The sequence below is a fragment of the Vanessa tameamea genome, chromosome 17 (genome assembly GCF_037043105.1).
Source record: "Vanessa tameamea isolate UH-Manoa-2023 chromosome 17, ilVanTame1 primary haplotype, whole genome shotgun sequence".
Classification (NCBI taxonomy): Eukaryota; Metazoa; Arthropoda; class Insecta; order Lepidoptera; family Nymphalidae; genus Vanessa; species Vanessa tameamea.
This window is the reverse complement of record NC_087325.1, coordinates 8,776,806-8,801,715: the sequence shown is the minus strand read 5'-3', so window position 1 is coordinate 8,801,715 and position 24,910 is coordinate 8,776,806. Positions and strand designations below refer to the sequence as shown.

General features: G+C 32.9%; 1 protein-coding gene across 7 annotated transcripts in view; it reads right to left on the bottom strand.

The window, feature by feature from the left end:
* Positions 1-701: 701 nt before the first annotated feature.
* Positions 702-24,910, bottom strand: part of LOC113400551 (NAD kinase-like) — a 35,921-nt gene continuing 11,712 nt past the window's right edge. For 3 of the 7 annotated variants that reach the window (XM_026640165.2, XM_026640167.2, XM_026640163.2), the window contains exons 2-9: positions 9,611-9,694; positions 8,861-8,990; positions 5,527-5,721; positions 5,175-5,277; positions 4,342-4,539; positions 2,776-2,933; positions 2,284-2,366; positions 702-1,041 (exon numbers count right to left, since the gene is read on the bottom strand). In XM_026640165.2, the coding sequence (XP_026495950.1) occupies positions 828-1,041; positions 2,284-2,366; positions 2,776-2,933; positions 4,342-4,539; positions 5,175-5,277; positions 5,527-5,721; positions 8,861-8,990; positions 9,611-9,694 (1,165 nt within the window). In that variant the 3' untranslated portion in view covers positions 702-827. Of the gene's footprint in view, positions 1,042-1,729; positions 1,813-2,283; positions 2,367-2,775; positions 2,934-4,341; positions 4,540-5,174; positions 5,278-5,526; positions 5,722-8,860; positions 8,991-9,610; positions 9,695-10,596; positions 10,622-16,540; positions 16,948-24,910 lie in introns of those variants that run through there. The other 4 variants (XM_026640166.2, XM_064217462.1, XM_026640164.2 and 1 more) reach the window with 4 other exon arrangements.

The following is a 24,910-nucleotide window of genomic DNA, read 5'->3' as shown; positions in this document are numbered from 1 at the left end:
ATCTGTTTGCTTTGTACATTTAAACAATGTTATGTACAATATTTTCGTTGAAATCAATATACATATTTTTTAATTATAAACATACCTAGTAACATTATCAAAACATACCCAAGAAAGACATAACGCAATATAATTTTTATTGTCCAAGGGAATGTGTAAAAGTCGTCGTATTCATGTAGTTTTATTATTAATTATATTTCATAACTATCACAAATTGCACGAAAATGTGCACACTAAAAACTTTATACATTTAATTTATCTTTACAAATATTTTTTAGAATAAAATTACTTTTAAAAGAACAATAGTTTAATTACAAACCGAGATTAATTTTTCGAAACACATTAATTTTGGGCTAGCAATATTATTTTATATTTGAAAAAATCTACCACTCATAAAAAGTGTCTGTAAAATAAAGAGCTACTTTGAAATGATTGGACCCAATTTATAACACGTTTTTTTTTTAAATATTATCTCACAGATAAAACCAGCCATAGAACACTTCAGATTATTGAATATTATGTCATTCACCACGCCATTTCAGTACAACTGTCAATATTATGTAATTATAATAATATAATAATAAATATTATTCAATTTTATACTTGTTATTTAAATATGTTGTGTGAAATGTATTAATAAAAATTCTGTAATATTGGAGTTTGTTCTATGGTTCTTTTTATACATATATTATGTGTATTAAAAAAATTAAATAATTTAATTTTACTAATTTGAGAATGAAGACAGTCTGAAAAACATAATTTCATTTTGTATATTATGTTAAAATAGAATAAAAAAATTAGCCCGTCCCTGTTTCATTTCTAATCTGTCACGTGTCAGCCGGCCGGTCGTCGTGGTGGTTGGCGTCTATCTCCTCCAAGGTGTCGCTGGACGAGTGCGTCATGTCGCTGAGTTCGTCTATTTGTTTCTGCTTCTTGCGAACGTTCCAATGCAAGCACTCGGCGAGCGAATCGAACCAGTCTGATATTTGATCCTGCGCGCATATTGATGGCACCGGGTACACTGAGGTCGTTACATACAGACTAAACGAAACAAATAAAATATCCAAAAATTAATAGCTGAAAAGTTTATATATTTAAAATATATTTAGTTTTGTATAAAAAAAATCAGAATGAAACTAGACTATCGATTAATGCCCGGTTTCTATATTTTAGATTCGACGAATCGATATTGTACATAAGTATCAAGTCTTCCCTTGAAAAACATATACATGCGACTTAGAATTGACATCATCCTATTATATTGGGACACTTTTTGAGACGCCCCCTAAACAATTCTACAATCCGTAAGCAGAACGAATCGTTTCACGAATATAGTAATCGGACATTAATTATAAAACGTTAGTAACAACTTCAAGGTACACAAATTAATGACCATACTAAATAAAACATGCAAACACTAAGCAAAGCGCAAATATGTGAAACAGACAAAAAAACAAAACAGAAAGCAAATGAAAAGGGACCTATCACAATTTGACATCTGAATTCACAAACATCACAAATGGTTTATTATGAATTTTATGCGAAAATCCCGATTCTATAATAATCTCTATTGTGCATTAATCACAATAATAGCTTATCTTAAGAATAAATGACAACATAAGCTTCCCCTTAGTTTCAAACATGGCTTCTCCACGCCAAAGGTGAAAAAGAACGTGGAATAATGAATATAGCGTGATTTTAAAACTACCCTCCATAACCCTTCCTTTACCTATCTCCTGGCCTGAGTATCAACTGAGATCGTCCGTCGAACGATATGCTGGCCAAGTTACGAGCTTCTAGACTTAGCTTTATCTGAAACAAGCTCGTAGGTTTAGGTACAAATTAACTCTATGTTTTTATGCGCTAATCTTAAAAGGACACCAGAAACGTCGACCCATGATAGAAGTGAAACGTCACAAACGTAATTTTGAAACTATGGCTTTTAGGCCATCGAAACTTTGCTTTGATTACTTTCCATTCCGAATTGTTTTCTTATACATGATACATATTTGATTCATAAATAGATAACCTTTGTGAACACCGTTGTTATTGACACGTCCATTGATTTCGACACAAATGAACAATTAAATGATTGTAACACTACTAAAACTAACTGTACTAAGATGTCATACGTAACCGTTTACGCGAATTCTAACGCTATATTTATACACATACGGTGATATAATTATAATGATACAAAATTAATAAAATGTTTTAAATATATAAATAAATGCTGATAGCAAAGCGTTAGTGCCTGGTAGAAAGTTCTGGATTGTATGGTACCTATCTCCGTGTTGCAACGCTTGTCGATTGCGTCCGTCGAACGATACCCACATAGCGTTACGTGCCTCGGGAGATAATGCGATCTAAAATTAATAATATCAAACTAAAGTTCCGAAGCATTTCCAGTTTATTACTTTGAGCTAAAAAATATAAATGCGACTGAGGATTTGAACTGTTTTGTTGGCCGTACGGAACGGAACGTATTCATTACCATTACTATGCTGTTAACAAAACTATGAACACAATGGTGAATTATACCAATCTTTCGTTAACTATGATCAAGGCTGTGTTTCAATAATCACATTACCTAACTTGATATACAATTACCTTCGTCACCGACACGATAATTATAATAAGTAACGATAGCTTTTCCAATATAGTATATTCTAGGATCAAAGTAATAAAATTGCACTTCTTCGGAAAATACTTCTTCGCCCCAGGTTAGACATATCATAAATAGCCGCTTATCGTCGGGGACGTGTCGGCGGTCACCTTGAGCTCGACGCCGGCGGGCACGACGATGGGGCGGAAGGACAGCGAGTGCGGGCAGATGGGCGTCACCATGATGGCGGGCACGGACGGGTGGATCATGCTGGCGCCCGCCGCCACCGCGTACGCCGTGCTGCCCGTCGGCGTCGACACTATCAGCCCTGCAACCAGCACACTCGTGTCATCGCTATACACGTGCAGAATGTGTTGTTACGGTGCGGGGTGGTGGACACTCGTGTGGAATTCGCCGCCGAACAGAGGATGAATTGTGTATTATTATCACTAGAGACAGAGCTGGATTTGAAGATTTAGATACCCTGGGCCACAATGATTCTGTTATTCAAGTTTGTCAATAATATATTTACTCTATTTATCAGTAACTTTTAAAACAATAATCAGTAATATTAATTTGACTATATCTACATAGTTAAAGATATATTACGTTAAAATTATTAATTTCGTCGGAATCTCAATTGCGGGGGACGTCCCAGGGCAGTTTCGCCGGTGGCCCAAACTCCGAAAAGTCTCTAAAATTCGGCACTGAATAGAAGAGTTGTTATTTTGTTTAACTGCTAATTACGCTATATACTAATTATAATTATTATAGAGTCCTCTGGCGGACACTACTTTAACAGCCTTCTGGCGTACTCTCAAATATAACTATATGATACTGAAATGAATCAGACACGAAGAGATCTATCTATCTTCATAGACAATTCTCCTAATTTAAACTAATTGTTATGTTCCCAACAAATAAACGGAAAATTTTAAGCATGCAATGCAGCGGTATTTCCTCGATAATATCGACTTGTTCTATCCACAGGATTCATTTTATATTGATTCCAATATTTTGTGCATTGTGAATCGACGTGGCTTTAATATCGGAAGTACATATGTGATTCATGAACATTTTCATTATATTCGACGCTTAATCGTCATTGACTGATCAGGACTTGGACTGAGAATTTTAATAAAAATATACCCAAATGGTACACATATTTGAAATACACCATAATTGTAGTTATTTCAATATATAAGCCGCCGAGATGACCCAATGTTTAGAACGAGTGGATCTTAACCGATTGCGGATTCAAACCCAGGTAAACCCCACCTTAATTGGTGTTTATAATTCATCTTGAGTTCGGCGGTGAAGAAACGTCGTAAGTTTAGACAATTGTCTAAATTCAATGAAATTCTGCATCATGCGTATCCGCCAACCAACACCAACCTCCATCGGAGCAGCGTGTTTTGGTTTATTTTTTGTTTCGATAATTGGAATATTTTATTATTTATCAAAAAACTATTATCATAGTAAGCGACAAGAGTCCTGAGCAAATCCTTGACCTGCGCAGCCAGCGATTGGTCCGTCAGCCGATGCTTGTCGTCTATTGGGCTCTCTCTTGTCATTCGGCTATTGTTAATTGGTCGAAAGTGTACATGCACGAACTTGCTCCCACTACTCTACTGCCCATCTGTGCTCACGACTCGTAGATATGTGTTTACAACACCTGTTGTGTCCTAAATAAATTTGGTCATGTTATTTTAATAAACCCATTTATTTAAACTCACCGTCACCCTGCACAGAGGTTATGTGTTTCCCGTCTAAGAAGAGATCGATGTTCGAGAGATACGGCGAAGGTCCTCGGTCGACGACTACTTCATTGAGAACGAGTATCGTCGTCGGTTTTTTCTTTTCCTTTCCATCTTCAGTCGTCTTGCGGAGAACGACGCATTGCAGACGCGATCTTAAGGTCAATGCTGCGTGACCTTGAAGAAAATAACCAATCTGTTTGACCTTCAAGAAAGCAAACACACTTTCGTTTTTACAATAAAGATGCTATGAAATATATTGTATAGCTAGGAGTTGAGGGTATTCCTAGACCTAGGTAGGAAGGTAGGGTAGAGACCTTGACATATAAATAGGAGCAACTGTGGTTATTGTTACTTATTAATTTCTATTCGTTATACGAGCGACTGCCCTGTGGTCTGTGATCTGTGAGTTTATAATAGTTTTGTATATAAGTTTGATTTTTCCTATAGTTTTAATTAATTAAATTACTAGTGTATATTGAAAAATTAGAAAAATATTTGTGGTGAATAATTAAAATTGGTGTTGTTTTATGATATTTTCACCTGATTGACAAAAGTATAATAACTATATTTAAAATTTTATTTGAAAATTTATTATTATTATTGTTAAATTTCCAATTATTAATAATATTATCAGGCATTCGTAACGCTGGCGGTGAACCGAATGGAGTATTTTTCACTTGAAGTACAGTCAAAAACAGATAATTATTAACGTAATATACATATGATCATCAAATTTGGCGGGAAATCGAATCCATTTTATAATTTACATTTATAATAAAGCTGTATAATAATGTGGACGTTAAACTCACCTTCCAAAACATTCATGACTTGATCCTGGAAATTATTGAACTCGAATGGTGTTAGGAAACCCAAGGAACCCAAATGGAATGCCATCACTGGAGGAACAGATTGCTGAAAAACATTAAAAAAATTACTCAAATCATTAAATTAATTTAAAAAAAAACCGCATTAAATAAATAAATAATAACAATGAATATTAGGAAAGTATTTATTTACTATTTAAATGTTTACGTCTGTTTGTCTTTATGTACACCGCATATTGAGATGTGTATGAATATTGTTATAATTATCTTCGATGATCAGTTACGGGGTTTACTTAATTCTATATAACTTGGCAACACTTAACCATGACATAATTACTTGAAACAAAGAGCTGGCGTGCAACAAGGTTCCATCGCCACCGAGACATATTATGAAGTCTATCTTGTCTGTGAGGTCATCAGTGCCGGCCCGGAATGTCATCAGCCGCTCTCTGACTGACGTGAAGTCACCGTATTCTTTAAGTAACGTGTCATCAAGCACGGCCGCTTCGACGAACACAACCATGCTCTTGTCCTAAACAATATATGTTAGAAAATATATAATACATAATTACATATTGTTTCCTGATTGCTGGTACATACCCCGTACGTCCCCAGGTCGGACCGATAAAAAGTTATTGGGGTTTTCTGTTGAAAAATTCTCAGTAGCGGGCCAGTGTATGTAAGGTAACCAACACGTAAATGTTGGTCCTGCGCCCGGACTCTTGCCGTCTCATCGGATTATGAGAGTGAGGGTATAGAGTGCACCTGTGTTTGCGTCCCCACTTCTGCACTATGTCCTGCATAGTTAGCCGACTATGGTATCCTTTGAGATTACTCGCCGTGACCGTAATCGGTGTGAAAGACAACTATAGCCGTAAAATATTATTTTGTTTACAAATTAATAATGAACAATAAATTTGTCATAATTTCTATTTTTGTTGAATATAAACAAAGCTATAAAATTTAAAAATAAATAAATGATATATTCTACAAATAATAAAGTTGAAATCACAAAAATATAAACCCAATCAACACCAAACAGTACTTAAGGGCTATCATGTATTCGTCAAGACATACAAAGTCCCAAACAAACTTTTTTTTTAATCTGATAATTCCCCCCGGATTTTATACTTTGGCTGATCTTGGCCTATGGAAAGCCTTTCAGATTTCAGATCCTCTTGCTCATTGCAACTATTGTTTTTTGCGAGTTTGAAATTACATAATTATAGATCCTTAAGGACTACTTTAAATACTTGCAACAAACCGAAAAAAAAAACTCATCAAGTTTTGCCGCGCCCTAAATTTCGCCGTCCTTGGCCCGGGCCTCGGCCAATAACATAAATATATAATGCGAATATATTTCAATCTCTAAACCGTAACGTATTTTCCTAGCCCAGGGGCTAGACTCAAGTCAAATATGGCATTATGTCCCCATTATGTAATATGTATTTAAATAATATTTTGCCCAGTATTATACACACATATTTTCTAACAGACAGCAAGTACATTTTGACTTTTTTAATTTTAGTTTTTAATTAAATTAAACGAACATTATTAAATAGCATGAATTGCAAACTGTGACTTTAATTAAAATGAAGCGCAATAAAATTTCTAATAACATTCATTTTGATTTATTTTTTATTTTACAATTAAATAAGAGAAATTGGCATACATTAGTAACTTTATTAAGCTTTTCTTAGACATATGATACATACCTAATTATTTTTTTTTAAAATAATTTCTTTGTTTAGGACTAAAGATATGATACCAATATGTCGGTTGGTTTTATGTTATCTGTATTGACTTATCGAAATTGAGTTGATAATAGGTTTATAGACAACTATAACATACAGATAAAATATATATTACGGTCATTGCACCGCGTACTGTCGTCTCATGTTTGTGATAATGTTCAGTTTTAATAGCATACCGGTTTAAATTTAAATTAACCTTTATTTATTATAGCTTTAATTAGCATGCTACTTACACATTTAAGAATGTCATCTATATTGGTACACGTAAAGTTACTCTCGCATATAATATCGTTTTCGTTTATAATATTAGTATTAAAATGGCGAAAGTAACTTTGTCTGTTACACTTTCAGTCAAACCGCTAAACCGAGAATGATAAAATTTGGTATACAGAAATCTTGAATTCCAAGCAAGGATATAGGATATATTTTTACGTAACACCTGATGACCAACCCCCTAAAACGCGGCTGTAGTTGCGGGCAACAACTAGTACTATATAAATATAGTAAAGTGTAACAAAATACGATGTACCCACATTTTAACAATTATAATAAGGGCCTCAAAGATAGCTTGAGGTTAGTTCATTTATTAATTTATTTTAATTAATTTTTGAAAATAAACTATTTGATAGTAAATATAGTGTTTTTGGTTATAATCGCCGCCCTCAGAGAACGTTAATTTACAAAAGTAACCAACTGTAAACGTCACACAGCTGGACATAATTAATCACTCTGTTTGAGGAGATTGTTAGGAGTTTACTCCACCACGCTGTTCTAATCGTGGTGTAATAATACACAAGGGAAATATCTTCTATTTTGACGCATTAATGTTGTACGGACCGGTGATTTTTATAACTGTACCTGTGCTGTCTGGCTGGTCGTACCCACTTACCGTCAGGTTCATTTTATTTTCATTGAATATATATGATATAAACGAAATAATCCAAATGTGAAAGGTTGGGTATAAATTAACTTACAATAAATCAACGAACGCGGTTATTAGGTAAAGCTATTTGACGCACCTTAGTTACGCAGTCAGTTGAACGCAACCGATATTTCGCAAATGGATAAATACTACCGACCTTACCTTTGACTCTTTATTTTTAAAATTAGAAGCAATACTAGTATATCATACTACATATTATTATTAGCTTTATTTTTTTTTTAAATTATAATTCTAAATTTAAAATAGTCGGTATTGGTTGATGGCAGTTGATGGTGTATTACGCGAACAGAATTCGTTCTGTATTCAATTAGATTTTAAAATCGAACTTTGTGACCGTAATATCCATAATATAAAATAAAAAAAAAGCAATAACCGACTAACAATTTATTCTTCAAAATTAAATGGAACCAAGCAGGAATTACATCCAACAAAAAATTACCAAAAAGCTTCACAAAATACTGAGTTCTGAGACAACAAACATACAAAAAGAAATACAACCGAATTGATAATATAACTAACGATAAATGATTAATTAATACTCAAATCGATACGGATTACTTTTTATGATCTAATATTTACAATTATCGATCGGACAATGACATAGAAAAAAAAATAAGAAGTTATTTATAAATAACTTAATACGTGGCCTCAAAAGTACAAAACTCTATCGTCATACCCTCGTGAAAATCCATATTAGTCAGGGGCGGATTTCCCTAAGGGTAGGCACGGGTTTAGGGAGGCAAAATTTTATAAGATATTGTTTAGTAGTCACGCCCTCTGCTGGCCTACACGTCAACTTAAACATTCTTAAATGTTTCCATACCACCTTGCACATGAATTACAAATTTAATTCGTAAAAAAACATTCTTTTCAACGTTCAAAGGTTCAAGTAGGGTGTAGACCAGCTTCAATAGATCTAGGACAGCCAAGCTTTTAAATTTGATCTTGATACTAGTGCAAAACAAAATACTTACATGAACAAGCCAATGAACGAGCTGGACGAATGGTGTTAGTATAGTAGCATCGTGGACCTTCTTTATGACGAGGACTGTTAGCGGCGGTTTGTACCACGTGAGACGCTGAGACGCCGGGTCCTGGATCTGCCTACAAATATCAAAATTATTCAAATTAATTGCAATTTCAATCAATTTTCACATCATTTTGAGAATATTGCAGAATTTAATTTAGTTCATAAATCAAATATTTAATTATGTACATCTAATAACCATAATAATGTCGAACGATTTCGGTCACGGCGCGTCCAAGCTCAAGGGAAACCAGCAAACTAAACAGAACGTATTAGAGTGCACCAACCATCACTCTCATAATCCGACACTTCTAAAAGAGAGGCAGTTAAAATTTCTGTGACAGACACACAGTTACGAACTCTACTTTAGATATTTATCTATATCAATAATGGTTTACGAATCTATTTAATATTAATCTTAAAAATCGTAATAGAAAACAAAAGTTTCACGTGAGACTATTGTGTTGCCTAATTGTAGGACTAAGTTTCCATGTACTCGTACATGTTTGAATTGTAAATATTATATTAGCTGAGTCGTAATTAATAAATCCACGCACTAGTATAAGTATATTCAGCCCAAATTAACCCACCGTTGAACATAGGCTTCCTGTGTGGCGCGTCAATTCTCAAGGACCTGTGATAGACGCATGTTTTTTTTTTATATTATTTTATGTAAATATATATTTTTTAAACTTACATAACCATTGCTGAGTTCTTCATTATTCTGCCGCATGGTCCAAACTGTTGTATTGGAGACGGAGCGTTCAGAGATCTTGTTCTCCTGTAACAAAGGAATTGCATATTATATATGGATGTATGTATATTGCACGAGATTTTCATATATTTTAGGAAGAAAAACGAATATTGACATTGTATTTACTTATTTACTGTATTTGAAAAGTGATAAGCCACTTGTATGTCGTCAACTATTGAATATAAGATTTTACGTACTTTTTGCCTGTAATTACTCGGACTTACTCAATCTTTACACTAACGCACACACACACTTCCAAACAGTATACCTCGGTACGTATACATGACTGGCCGTTAAAATGCAGCCGCGGCCAATATGTTTTAACATATAACACATTATTTTGTATTTTAACCAAAAAGATAATTTTAGGCTCTATGCTTTTACCATTTTAATAAATGTATATTTGAATTTTTTAACATGTTCCATGTCACATGTTTCCAACATGTTATAGTATGATGTATTAGCGATATACTCGTAACTTTATTTTATATTTACATACATAAAACGAGAAATATTGACACAATGAATAATAACTACAAATGTAGATAAATATCGGAAATTTATTAAATCATAGTAAATAAACATTCGTTAAAGTAAATACACAAATGTTTAGAACTTAAACAAACAATGTTATTTAATTTGTAAAATCAATAAATATCTAAATATAATAATAAATCTTCTGTAGTTATGTATGTACCCAAACTTTTCTTAAATAGTTGGGCCGATTTCGACGATTTTTTTTTGTGTGGTTATATTGGTATATTGGACTCACTAGGTGGCGCCGCGATAGGGATGTTAATAAAATTCTTATTTCACGGACGAGGTCGGGACGGGCACCCAGTTATATCTATAAATACTAGTATCAACGTCAATGCTTGATATATTTTATAGTGGATTCACAATTAATCCTTATGATTAAACAAATCTACCTGAACACATTATACACGTCCAACAGTAAGCACGTCGAGCCAGGAACCACTGATCTTTAACTCCTTGGTTGACTAAATAAATACATATTACGTGTAATATTGAATTCGTTTGTATTATACAGGCTGTGATCATTAATACCAATTTATTTAATTATATCAAATTAATTTTGAAAATCTGACAATTTTATATTTACTAAACAGAGTTGTAAAGCATAGGGAAATAAGCCCTTAATAATTATTGTCAATTAATAGAGCTAAAAACTCGACGATTATATGGGCTAATATTTCAAAATTATTTTAATTTAAGACTGGAGACGCTTATCGAATTATATTTGTTAGACGTTGAAAAAAACCCGCTGTTCACAAATAAACTAAATAATCGGTTTCAAGCGTTCCAAAAGGAAAAGAATCACGCTCTACAATAACCAAATCAGCGGCACACAAGCGGCCGCTATTGCATTAACCTTGTTATTGTTTTTTTAGAAATACTATAACAATTAATATATCGCCAGTGTTGACGGAAAAACTAAGTAAATTTTGCGTAATTTATACGATTACATACAACTGATTATTTCATTGTTTTTTAGGGTAATATTTTATTGATAGAGACATAAAGAGGCCATATTTTATTAAATAAAAAATATATTGGATTGGTTAACATTGCACCCATTCCGCTTATAAGTATGGGATATGGGTAGGATCAGAATAACTACTTTTCCATGATGACTGTTAAAAAAATGTTATCATTATTCTAGTTCTGAAATCGAACATTGACTACGCATGGAATAATTTAAATGTTTAAACTACTCCATACTTCATCATATCGTATCGAACAATCGGTATCAAACGAATTACATACAATATTATCAAAGAGTAGGAGTCTAGTATCCTTTTCAATAATAATCGAGAGAAACCGTCTCAGGGTGGGACGAGGTTTGTCATGTATCGCTTTGTATATATTGACCATACTAGCGATCACGATATGCATCCGATACGATATTTAGGTCGGAACGGATCGTATCGGTAGCAAAGCCATCTCAAGCTATGCTAGGGCCCTTGCGCACACATGAATTTGGGGGGCCTTTGCTAGATATTTACCAAAATTAAATACCTAGCAAAGTATTTAACAAAATAACAATTTATTTTTAATTTTAAAAATTCATCGTCTACCATGTAGAAATAATTTGTTTATAGCCAGGCATTAAGTTTAGTTAATTCTTAGGAATCTGATTGGTGGTACAAAAAATATTCATAGCAGTATAGCATACACAGTGTATTCATAACGTGTGAGAAAAATAGTTGCTTCTTCGGGGCCCCCTTAAGATAGGGGCCCTGGGCACGTGCTTAGTACTACGTGGTATTTATTGCAACAGCGCATCTCATTGTCGCTTACGATTTTGTATCCTTACTAGCAATCATAGGTGTCCGTCGCGGGGTTACGTTGTAACACATGACGAAGATACGATCCGTCGAAAGGATTAAATGTGAACCCGGCCTTACGTGTGACCAATTTTTAATTCGTTGTTTACAATTAAGAAATAAAAATGCTAACCTTGGTACTTCTTTATAATAAAAACAGTTGCATAACAAACCTTGACCCTGTCACTAATGCAATAAAAAACGATAAGATCATGCGAAACTAATTGTATTTAATTGAATTCTAATAATCCTACTGCATAATTCGGAATATTGGTTTCTAGTGTTCCGTATTAAGATTGTAATTATTAGTAACACGCAATACTAATCTTTTATCAGAGATACAAGATGAGTAAATACGATTAAACTCTGCTTGGAGTAAATCGATCGGAGTCTTTTTTCAATATAGAAGAAAGACAATTGCTTATTAAATGACAAAAATCTATCACTATTGAAAAGAAATTCTGGAAAATTGAAAATATAAATGATTCGAATATTCTATCATATAAAATAACCAAAATCTAATAACCATACTTATGGCAAGTCGCATTGTATCTCGTTGTTTTACAGTCTTAAACTTTTTGGTTAACTTAGTGGCCTGGCTTTGCGAAAGCCTGTCTGGATAGGTAGATCCGTATCATCTACCGTTAAGCTGTTACAATCAGTACTGTAGTCATCCGATTTAAAGGTGAGTAAATAGTGATACATCTAAAAATAACAACAACGATAATGTCTGCGAAATGACAAAACCTGTGTAGCGTCCCCATTATTTTTAAGAATAAAATAGTTCTAAAGATTAAAATAATGATATATATGCTTAGTTGTTGATTGGTTTTAGTGTTGATAGATTGTCATGGTTCCCAAGATCATGTGTTGCATATGTAGCGCCCATTTTTCGTAGATCTTTTAGGTCTATCGCAAAACCATGTCCGCGATTGATTATCTATAAATAGTATGAAAAACAAAGTCGCTTCACTTCGCAAAGGATTTTGATACGAATTTCAGTAGCAGAAAAAACGATACGATACGAAATGGCTCAACTATAACGGTGTTTTACAGAAAAAAAAACTGCATTCGTACGATTACACGGATATTACAAGCTTAGGATATGTATGTCAAATTGTAGGTCTTAAAAACGACTAGAAGAAGTCCGCGATAGTAGCTTGAATGTGTCTAACTTCTACGGGAAACTCATAACATATTTTTCTTTAAGGCATTAAAGGTTAGTAGAAAATATAGGTTATTTGTAAAGCCATTTTCTCAGATTCCGTTCTCCAATGTGTATTAATCCTTATTCACCATTTTAGTTACCTTGGGCATTTAATATGGAATAATATTATTTTTTACATTATACTTAATATATGTATATATAATATCGAATGAATACATTAGAAGATATCGTTTTCAAATGTTTAACGAAAAAAAATCGGTACTGCGTAACGGTGTCGGATAACGGCTGTAACAATAATCTTCATCTTGGCAATTAAAATTTTCCAAATTTGAATCTTTGAGCCGTAGATAAAATGTTATCTACATTTCAGAATAAAATTATTATTCATAATTAATTTATGACAAACTTATATATATAAATAAATATATAAATAAGCGCTATAAAATAAATAAATCTACTCAATATTTTCTTGCTAAGCGCAAATCTCATTTTTTTTATTAATAAATTGCATCCGTGAGAAGCCGGCGGGTCGCCAGTGTTTGTATACGTAAAACAAAGGTTACATAATATACTACATGGCAAATAACTTCAAATTGAGTATTAGTTTTTAGTATAATCATTGATATGTTCGAGTAACATGTAATTTTGCTAACGAGTCTACATTTTGTACATTCTAAATATCAAAATTTTACTTGTGTCTACAAGTTTGCAAAATAAAAAAAATTACTTACTGTAATATTTTTCAAATAATCTTAATGAGTCGAATTGGTTCAGTGGTTAGGTCTTAACCGAAGATGGCGGATTTAAACCCTGGAAATCTACAGAGTTTATATCTACTTAATTTATGTTTTAAATTCATCTCGTGCTCAGTCGGTGCAGAAAAACCTCGTGAGAAAACCTTCACGTGTCTGATGAAACTCTGCCACATGTGTATCCATCCAGAGAATCTTTGCCCACCAGTGGTACATTTACCGTCTGTTATTTACTATATCTAAATAAATATATTTATTTAAGAATATCATAGTTTGTGTTATGTATAATCCTTTCCGACTCCAAATGGTGTTTAGCTGATATTGTTCTGCACAATTTCTAAACTTAACTAGGTCTTTTCGATATTAGGCTTTTTCGTCCCAAAACACGAGAAAGAGAAAGCATTATATTCAATGCAATCAGATTAGCTATTAGAAATTGTGTACAATTGAATTGGAAATATTATGCTGCATTAATTTTTCGCAATTACCTACTCGTAAGTACAACGAACATCTTAAAGGTATAATGGTACTTAATATCTGATAACGACATGTTACTGACTTACCTTTCTATAATAACAAGAGATCTTTCAAGAACTGATAGTTTAATTATATGATAATCAAATATCACTACCAACGATTACTTGCAATTTATCATTATATGTAGTTCATTTCAATTGATTTGCACTAAAGCAAATGTATTTAATGTCAAGTTTCGAGATAATCTGTATACATGTCTTCTTATATAAGTTTAAAGTAAATAGCGATGTGTGAAGATCTCATCTCCTATTGAGAACATTTTCGGAGCTTATTTCACTACACGGCTTTAGCGCAGCTACATAATCTCAGTGTACATCAGGAGCGGAAAGAAAGAACAGCTAAAGCGCCAAAATGGTACTCTTGCAAAATGAGATTTAAAGATTTTACTTTAAACCTTATTTTTCAAAACGACGATATGCCCATGTGGTAGAATTTCACCTGACACACGAGGGTGTCCTCGCAATTGTCACTGGATCAATTCGTCTCTTTTAAGTTTCTTTCGTACTTAAGACGTTATACATATAGTATAGTATTATGTCTTTTTTTTTCGAATGACAAATCAATGATGTAAGAAAGAGGGCAATCAATATTTAACCAAACAATGTTTATTTATAAACAGCGATGGATTTGTTCACGTAATAACTTTTATAATGTGGATGAGAAGATCTGAGTAAATAATATATCATATTAATATTTCCTACATTTTTGCTCCTGAGTCTCGATTACTTGTGATGTCTTCTCTAGGCCTGGCCTCTACCTCTGGGTAGTATAAACCATAGATCGTACAAATTCCATTATAATGAACCAAAGGTATGCGCAGGTGGATTGCCATTAATATATCAGTTATGCACGGTAAGTACATTTTTTTAATTATCTTAATTATTTTTAAAGAGGATCTTTACGACGCACTTCACCATATATTTAGTGTAAGTTTAGAATGGTATGTTTTTTCAATGGGATATTAATTTCCGGGATATAATATCGGTTCTGACGTAAGCTGTGGTGTGTCAACTTTTATTTAAATTCAACCATTGGGTCATGTGTGTAGGTAGGTACTAACATATACTAATTTTGTAACAATAGTTTTATTTAATTCTATTTCTTTTTATTCTAAAAATTCATAGTTATTTGACACAAAAATTCAAATTAATTTTTAAAAAAAATTAACTATATTTGCGTAATATTTAACATAACATAAGGTCCTATAGTTTCAGCCACGCACATCATCTAACAATATTTATAACCGTCTGTATAATACGTGTATTCTATAAAGATATTATTATTCAGATCGAATCATACGATAGTCTAATATTTGAGTTCACTGGCGGTCGTATGTAAAAAAATCTTGTTCCTGACCGAATACAGAAAACTCGAAGAACTCGACTCGAGGCATTTTTTTAGATCACGATTTACTGAATTTCATCATTAATTTATATTTATTTCATCAAGATATACTATAAAAATTAATTTAAAATTAATAAAAGTACTATATTTTATTATGTATTTTTTATGATATTAATTATTTTCTTCTCTGTCTAAAGCTCACACATCTCTTCTCTTTTTTTCTCTCTTGAAAATATTAGATGATTACATTATCTTAAATTATATTGTCAATATATAGATATATGTCATATGAGTACCATATTTCGAACAAAAAAATACAAATAAATTACAAATATAGATAAGACACTCTATAGGCTGGAACAACATATGTGTGGAGCCACAAATATAATAATAAAAAAATATATAATGATCTAAGATTCATTTAAACAATTGAATAAAACATTTCCTAGCATTTAAATTTCACTTGCGTAGAAAATAATTTAAAAAAATTATAACATAGTTAAACCTCGCCATTCTAACTTATCTATGTGAACTTACGACACAGTAAAAAGAATTTGTAAAAGAAAGTTGGCGTACGAAATACGATGGTTGAATTATGTAATAAGTACCAAACGACCAATATTTGTATACACCTATATACTATACGTGTTTTGGGTTTCTCTATGACTCTAATTTGAATAGTAATGATTTTAATCATAAAGTTAGAATTGAATCGGTAACAAACCTTCTGTCAAAATATTCCTCTCGTGCACGAATAAGCTCCGTTTTGCCGGATTCGTGAGAAAATTGTCTTCGCAACATTTTAGACGACATCAAATTTATATTTTCCGTAAAAACAAATTTATTTAGCGAAAATTACAAAACACTACACACATTATAAAGTAATGTTCTGAACACAAACTTTACATCACTTCCACGAAGGTTGCAGTAACCGGAAAAGTTTTAATCAATGAAAAAATCGTAAAAACACTCGCCGGCAATTTGCTATATGACGTAAATCATTATACGACAATTTTAATTGAATTAGTATTCTGGAATTCATTTGAATTGTTATTGAATTACGCGCAGTATCGGAGACTATACGAGCGATCGACGGAACGACGCGTGCGCATCCTACTCCGAACTCTCTCATTCTCAGACTTGACTTCACCGTTTGCGCCTTAGCGTTGCGTTAGACTTGAATGACATTCATGACCTTGATGTTGACATTTGCGAAGTTTCAGTTTCGCGCAAGATTTTAATTTTTTTTGAATAGATATAGAGTTGAATAGCCTTAAAAAAAAATCTAGTTACATTTATAGCAGGATTTTAATCTGTAGTTCATTCAATACAACAATATACATTTAGATTACAGATATTTCGAAAATATTATATTATTTTTTTAAGAAGGGTCTTCAAAAGGAAGAGCTTCTCAATTGAAAAGTTTATAATTCCTTTTGTAAGTTCCGGCATAACTCTTCATACCTATATAGATATTTATTTTTTGTTCGGAAGAGGTTAATTCTAAAATGTTCCTACATAAATTTCGTTAAATCTGATGATCAGTTTGGAAGACAGACAACGAAACTCTTCTAATATATGGCAGCAAATCAAGTGCTGCTATATTGTTTTTGTTTGTTTTTTTGTCATTTTTTTTTATTAAATAAAATAAAAGACTGCCTTCATTTAACTTGCTAACACTACAAATATCTTCATTACTACAAAACGAACTTTTGCTATATATCTTATTAAAACATATTTTTAATCAAAAAAATGTATTATTACATATTGAGAAATTCGAACTTTCTTGGAACGAGAGTGTACATACGACGTTCAAGATATATTAAATGTGTTTATAATAGTCAAAAATGGTCAAAAAATTTAAAGTTATTACGTCATACATGCAGGCAAATTGACTTGCGCAGCAGTTTTAAGTCAGGTCATTAGGTATCGATCGTGTGAGGTGTCACAGAAACATTGACCAACATAGACGCGACGATTAGACGTTGAGCAACCTAATCGTAGCTAAACCTATACAGAAACACTGAATAGCATTATTGAAAATGTTAATTTATTTAAAACAAACGTTGCACTTTTTAGATCAAGGTTTAGTTCATTTAGAAAACCGTATTTTAGTAAGTATGTATGTAATTAATAAGATCATTAGATCGATCTATACTAGTCTATTCTAATATGATATGATAAGGTAATATTTATTTGTTTGTATGTGGGGGGGGTGCACTTGTGTTCCAATTCTATTTTTTTTTTTCACTGGAAGAAAGCTAGACTACTACTGAGTACTACAGGATATACCCTGTAGCACTCGGAAATACAGTAAAAAAATATTTTATTATAACTAGTAAGTTTATTTGTTTGTTACGCTTTCATCTCTTAATTACTCAACTGAAGTTTTACATAGTTATCACAGGCACAGAATAATACATAAGGTACCTAAAGCCACACCCCAGTTCGCAACCGGAAACCGCGGCCTATTATAAACCAACAAAAACATTAAAGTTAAAGACAACGAACGTGATATTTAAACGATGCACATAATTTGTATGAGGTTTTGCGCAAATCTATCTTGCTGCGCGATTTATAGAACCCATTCTGCAATAAGGTAATTAAGTTTTTGCGAGTTATTTTACATTTTTTTATTAAAAAATTGTATGAAGCATTTTTTCGTCATACGTAACGAGTGTATCTTCTGGCGGAACATATTAGATGTAATTTGGTTTTCGTTAATTGATACGAACAAAAAATTGTAATACCCTTCAAATCGCCTTTTTTCACGTCTTCATTGCAATTATATATTTGAAATAAAAAGAAAAACATTAGGATCCACAAAAAAAGAGTTCGAACATGTGACTGACGACAAACTTTGAATTTCGAACGTTACATTTAAATTCTAAATACAATTGAAAACAATATAGGTAAACAAAGTTACAGCTAATTATTAATTCAATTAAAATTATAATAATATACAACATCCTTATTCTACTGAATCGTCTCATTTACTTCATACGTGTTATTTTTGCTATGCTTAATATATTTAACGTAATTATCTTGTGGTCGGGCCACGTGTCAATGACGTTAACTAAACGTAACCACTAGATTATCTCTTACAATATTATTATATAAAACCGCTATTTGGTCTTGACGGTGGTTTAGAATACAATTGTATAATACACAACAACGGTCACAACGTAACCGAAAACGCTTAGATTTATTCGACGAGGATTATACTGATGATATACAATTTGTGTTCATCTACTTTCCTTGTTATAACAAATCTAGTGAGTGTTCAGGCACACAATTCGTCCTCCTGCCCTTATCCTAATATTATTTGGAGTGGGCGCAGCATGTCTTATTCTTCCATACTTCTCTGTCTGACGTCATCTCACATGTAACATTCTTTCCAGTCGTATAGTCTTTCACACAATCCATCCATAGTTTCTTTGGTCGTCCCCTACCTCTACATCCACCCACGTCCATGCTGAAGACATTCCTCACAATGTGATCCTCATTCCTCCGCATAACATGCCCATGTCATGACAGCCGGCTTTCACATAGCTTCTCGGTTACCGGTGCCACTTTCAAACTTCCTTTTTTTTTTTATTGTATTGGTTGGCGGACGACCATATGGGCCACCTGATGGTAAGTGGTCACCACCGCCCATAGACAAAGGCGCTGTAAGAAATATTAACCATTCTTTACATCACCTATGCGCCACCAACCTTGGGAACTAAGATGTTATGTTCCTTGTGCCTGTGATCATACTGGCTCACTCACCCTTCTAACCGGAACACAACAATACAGTGTACTGTTATTTGGCGGTAGAATATCTGATGAGTGGGTGGTACCTACCCAGACGGGCTTGCACAAAGCCCTACCACCAAGTACTTCCTCTTTTCTCTAAACACAAATGGGTATAAAATTCGTGATAATTCCGTATTGTAACAAAATTTTGTCGACGGCTATTGCTGTTCAATATGTGCAAAGGTATAACAGTAATTTGAGGAAGGAAGGAAGAAGTGATCGAATTCTGTTATGTTAGTTTATTTAAGCCAACGACTGACTTCAACTGTTCGGATAAACACTATTTGCAAAAACTAATTCGAGCGTACTTTTGCCAGCATAAACTTGACGTACATTAGTTATTCGTTTACTAACAATATTGTATCTATACTAATATTATAAATAGGAAAGCAACTCTGTCTGTCGCTCCATCACGGACAAACCACTGAATCGAATTTGATGAAATTTGAGATTGAAGCTTGAACTTCAGGGAAGGACATAGGCTACTTTTTCTGCTTAATACGTAACCAACCCCTAAAATACGGGCGAAGCCGCGGGCGACAACTAGTATATTATAAATTTACAAATAATTTAATCAAAATCATAGAGGATATGAAGTCTGCGTCTGATTTTTAATAGTGTTTGAATAGTTACTTTAAAAGTTATCTCAGTAGAGCAAATCTTTAAGAGGAAACTCGAAACTCACCACAGAACACGATCGCGAAATGTCAGAAAGTGATACGTACGCGACATTGATTATTATCATAATCATAACAGCACTATACACGCAATAAAATAGAGAAAACGTACATAGGCCTGTATTTTTTACATTTCACGAGTGAGAAACGAAGTCAGTTATTACAGAATAACACTGGATTTCGTAAAGCAGTACTCTGAGAGAACCCTCCCGAAAAATCAGTCGGTGCAGTAGCAAGTTTTAAGTCTTTTTCAAAATAAAGAAATATACTCACACCCTTCCTGAAGCCATCGTGTTATAACACAAGTATTGATTTACTTAGACATGGCTTTAACCTGCGTGTAGCAAGTTATAGATTAGAATATAGACTGATTGCACGGATTTTTATTATGCTGTTATCATGTATGACCCAAGCATGGCGTGGTTCCTTATCGAACTGTTACAGTCTAGATGTCTCTGACAGCAACGATCGTTCGATAAAAACGTTTGTTTATATCTCTTGCATCGGCAAAATTATTATTGACAAATATATTGAAATAGTTCCGACCTTGTAACTTACCATTTATACCCATTGACACCATTTATAATTTCTACATCGTATTTTCTATTATATTCAACAAAATCTAGTGTTTTTTGAAAACTTTATTGACCAAAATATCATTTCATGTCTACAGGATATGCAACGCAACACGCATACATACTCACGCACACATAAACACACACATTCAAATATTATCGAAAATAAGTTCTTATTTTGATTTTTTTAAAAAGTATTTAGTAGTTTAATTTGCTAGATATTTTTATGGGAAATGTTTAATTTCTCGAGTAATCATAATCGATTTATGTTTGCGCCAAAGTTCTCGAATCAAACACCCTAATAAACAAACCTCCGCATTTATTTTACCAAGACGCACCCTCCACAACGATATCCAGTTTCGTCGCTCAATACAAATGACATAAAGATAGACGTACCAACTAATTAATTAGTTTTATAAATTAAAATATATTTAGTATTGGTAAAGATAATAGTCTGTAACTATTAATGATCTCGGTGATCATCCCATAACCAGTGCAAACTAACTTCAGCGTTATATCTGCTACATACTAGAACGATTATCGCCTCTAATTGCATAATAAACATTCACTCTTTCACGTGAAGATCAAAAGGTTATTAAAATAAAAAGCATATCTAACTGTATCATTAACTTCTACCGATTTCTACTCACGTTTCCGTTCCGTGTAGATTTCGTTTTGGTATTATTTTATTCACTACACTTGGAATAAAATATCCACTATAGAGAAAACCGTGCTTCAATACTCAAGTTTTTGACGTAAAAAGCCGAGTATTACATATTGATGACATCTGCGTTTACGTATGAAGTTAAAAATAATTGAGTATTTATGTCCAGGAACTCCCAAAGTCCTGAAGTTGACAGAGTTATTATATTCTAGTGTTTGAAGTTTTGTGCCATTTGTCGTTCTTTCGTCGTGTCGGTTTAAAGTCGTTAGTTTTATGAGAGAAAGAATATTACGTAAAAACTCAAATCAAATTCTGTATAATTTATCCATTTTTGTATTGTTGGCTTTTCCTTGAGATTGCCTTTGGCCACAAAGGCTTAAAGTCAGTCTGCAAAACTTGGTAAATTCTTATCTTCGTTCCATGTAATTGAGAGTCATGAAATTCTAAGAAAAACATTTTTGGACTCATGTATGGTGTAAGTACAGTCAAACATTGTCATAATCTTTTAATCTCAAATATGTTAGTCTGTGGTAACAAAATGTTTTTTATCTATCCGTGCTGTGCGTACGAGTGGCGTCCTCTACTTATAACTGTGAGCCTAAGTTTTGAATATATGTCTGTTGAATACGAAAAGCCGTGTTTTATTAAAATAGATATACCAATATCAAGATTGCGATTTACATGATACGATACAATTTATATGATTAAAATAAAACAATAGTTATCAAAGTCAAATATATTTTACGTCTCAAACTTCAAGGAAAGCAATTAAATCGACATAAGGAAAATAACAAATATGGCTAGGAAACAAAAAAAAAATATATATATATATATATCAAAAACATAATCGAGCAGCTCGTTTTAGTTTAATGACGGACCATAAGAATATTATTGGTATCGTGAAGAAAACTAGAGAATGCCAGTTAATATCAATGATCAATGATACGAATAAAATGGATCCTGTCATCGTATTGGTTATACCAAAATATATTGCTTTCTATTTCGAGAATGACGTTATCATATCGCGTCGATATTTGATAAGATGCAATTTGACATTTGTGCTGTTCGTCGTTTACTCGTACCACAACACAATTAAAATATTTGTACTATTTATATTAACATCGAATTTGCATTAGAATTGCTTGTTACATTAAAACATAATAAATAAGGAAATTTTTATCAAAAATGTTTCGAAAAAATATACATGCTTATATTCGTTGATTTTAAATATTTGTCCGTTTGTATAGTAACGGATATGATTGTATTGTCAACAGTATTCAGTGCGTGTAAAATTTAAATCGAATTGGTGGAACAGATTTAAAATTCGGTTGCATTCGACCTATACATAGCAATAAGTGAAGTTGAATAGAATGTTGTTATATAAAGAGGAAAACTGCTATTTTTATTGATGGTTTCTTAGTAGAATCCACATTCCGAACTGGCGGGAGCTTAACGTTTAACAAAGTTGTAAAATGACGATTAAAAACCATTTTATATGTCTACTCCATTAAAATATATTTCATCTTTGATAATTAAATATCTACAACATAAAACATGTTAAAGTTCATCAATTTACCATGGACGTTGTGAGATTGTCTATGAAAGAATTGTACTTAATTCAATACATACAACAGTAATTATCATTAAGAGTTTTGTGAATTATTAAAAAAAAAATAGTTATTCAATATCTAAACAATATTTCACGGAATTGTATTGTAGGTACCAATTAAATATGTAAGTAGCTAGGTTACCGTGACAACGTACCCATAAACATAGGAAAGAGCTCAAGGATGGAGAAAATAGTACAATAATAAAAACTATGCCTTTTTAACATCGAATTGTTCCAACGATTTAAAAAAAAATACATAATTGATCAGAAGCTATAAGACCTCAATATTCTTTAATTCAATATTCATAACACAATTATTATAATTCATAATATATATGAGCCGAGATGGCCCAGTGGTTAGAACGCGTGCATCTTAACCGATGATTTCGGGTTCAAACCCAGGCAGGCACCACTGAATTTACATGTGCTTAATTTGTTTATAATTCATCTCGTGCTCGGCGGTGAAGGAAAACATCGTGAGGAAACCTGCATGTGTCTAATTTCAACGAAATTCTGCCACATGTGTATTCCACCAACCCGCATTGGAGCAGCGTGGTGGAATATGCTCCATACCTTCTCCTCAACGGGAGAGGAGGCCTTAGCCCAGCAGTGGGAAATTTACAGGCTGATTATGTTTATTATGTTATGTAACATAATTATTTTATAAAATGATATATTCTATTAATTAAATTACAAATATTATAGTTTTTAATTGTAATGATACTAATATAAAACTGTCCGTATTATATGTCTGTGAATATTATACATTACATTTTTTATTCGATTTTTTTTATTTTATTTCAATGTCTGTAGGTATAAACTGTGATGATGAGCGGAAAAACCTTACACTATAATACGCTTCGCTGTTTTATATTCGCACGTCAAAGGCAACAATTTACATCCTGTAATTGGTAGGTAATTATAGCTATAAACAAAATATGTTAACAATACTCAAGCGCTTCTCTTATTTAACTGTCGAAAACGATCCTTAAACAAATAAAATGTATTTAAACCAATAATATATTTCGGCCGCTTGAGCTGGTAGGTGAGAGGCAGGTGCTGGGATCCTGTGTTTTTCTGTACGATAATTGTTTGAGTAATTAAGACGTGAACGCGTAACAAACAAACTCACTGTCGAATTTATAATATTGGCACCATAATCCGTTGGGACGGCAATTCTTCACGACCGGAGAGAATTCAGGCACATGACCATGCTTTGCACCACACTTTACATGCTTATCTAGAATTCATGGAAGTATTAACACAACGAAACTTCGACCTGCCATTTCTTGACTGTAAAACTCCACCTTATTGGTGGGTAAAACTAGGTGGTAGGGCTTTGTGCGACTTCGTGTGGATAGGCAACACATATTCTACCGACAAGTAGCAATACTTATTACCGTTGTGTTCCGGTTTGATGAGTTCATTCGGTCAATGTCCCTGTGGGATATAGCATCTTAATTGGAAATGGTTTGGTGTCGCATTAGCGATGTAAGGAAGGATAAAAATTTCTTACGGCGCCAAAGTCTATGGTCGATGGAGATCGATAACCATCTCGCGATGCATTTGGCGGCTTTACTATTTAATAAAAAAATCATTATAGACCAACGAGCGTCGAAAAAGACATCGTTCACACAGAATAACAAAGAAAGCAATGGACAATTACGTTCAGTCTGACTATACGATGGAAGAGTGAAAAAGTTACTGGTCTGTAAGTTTAAAAGGATCCCTTTCCAAACAGCAGACAGAATAATTTAACAATAACAAGAGT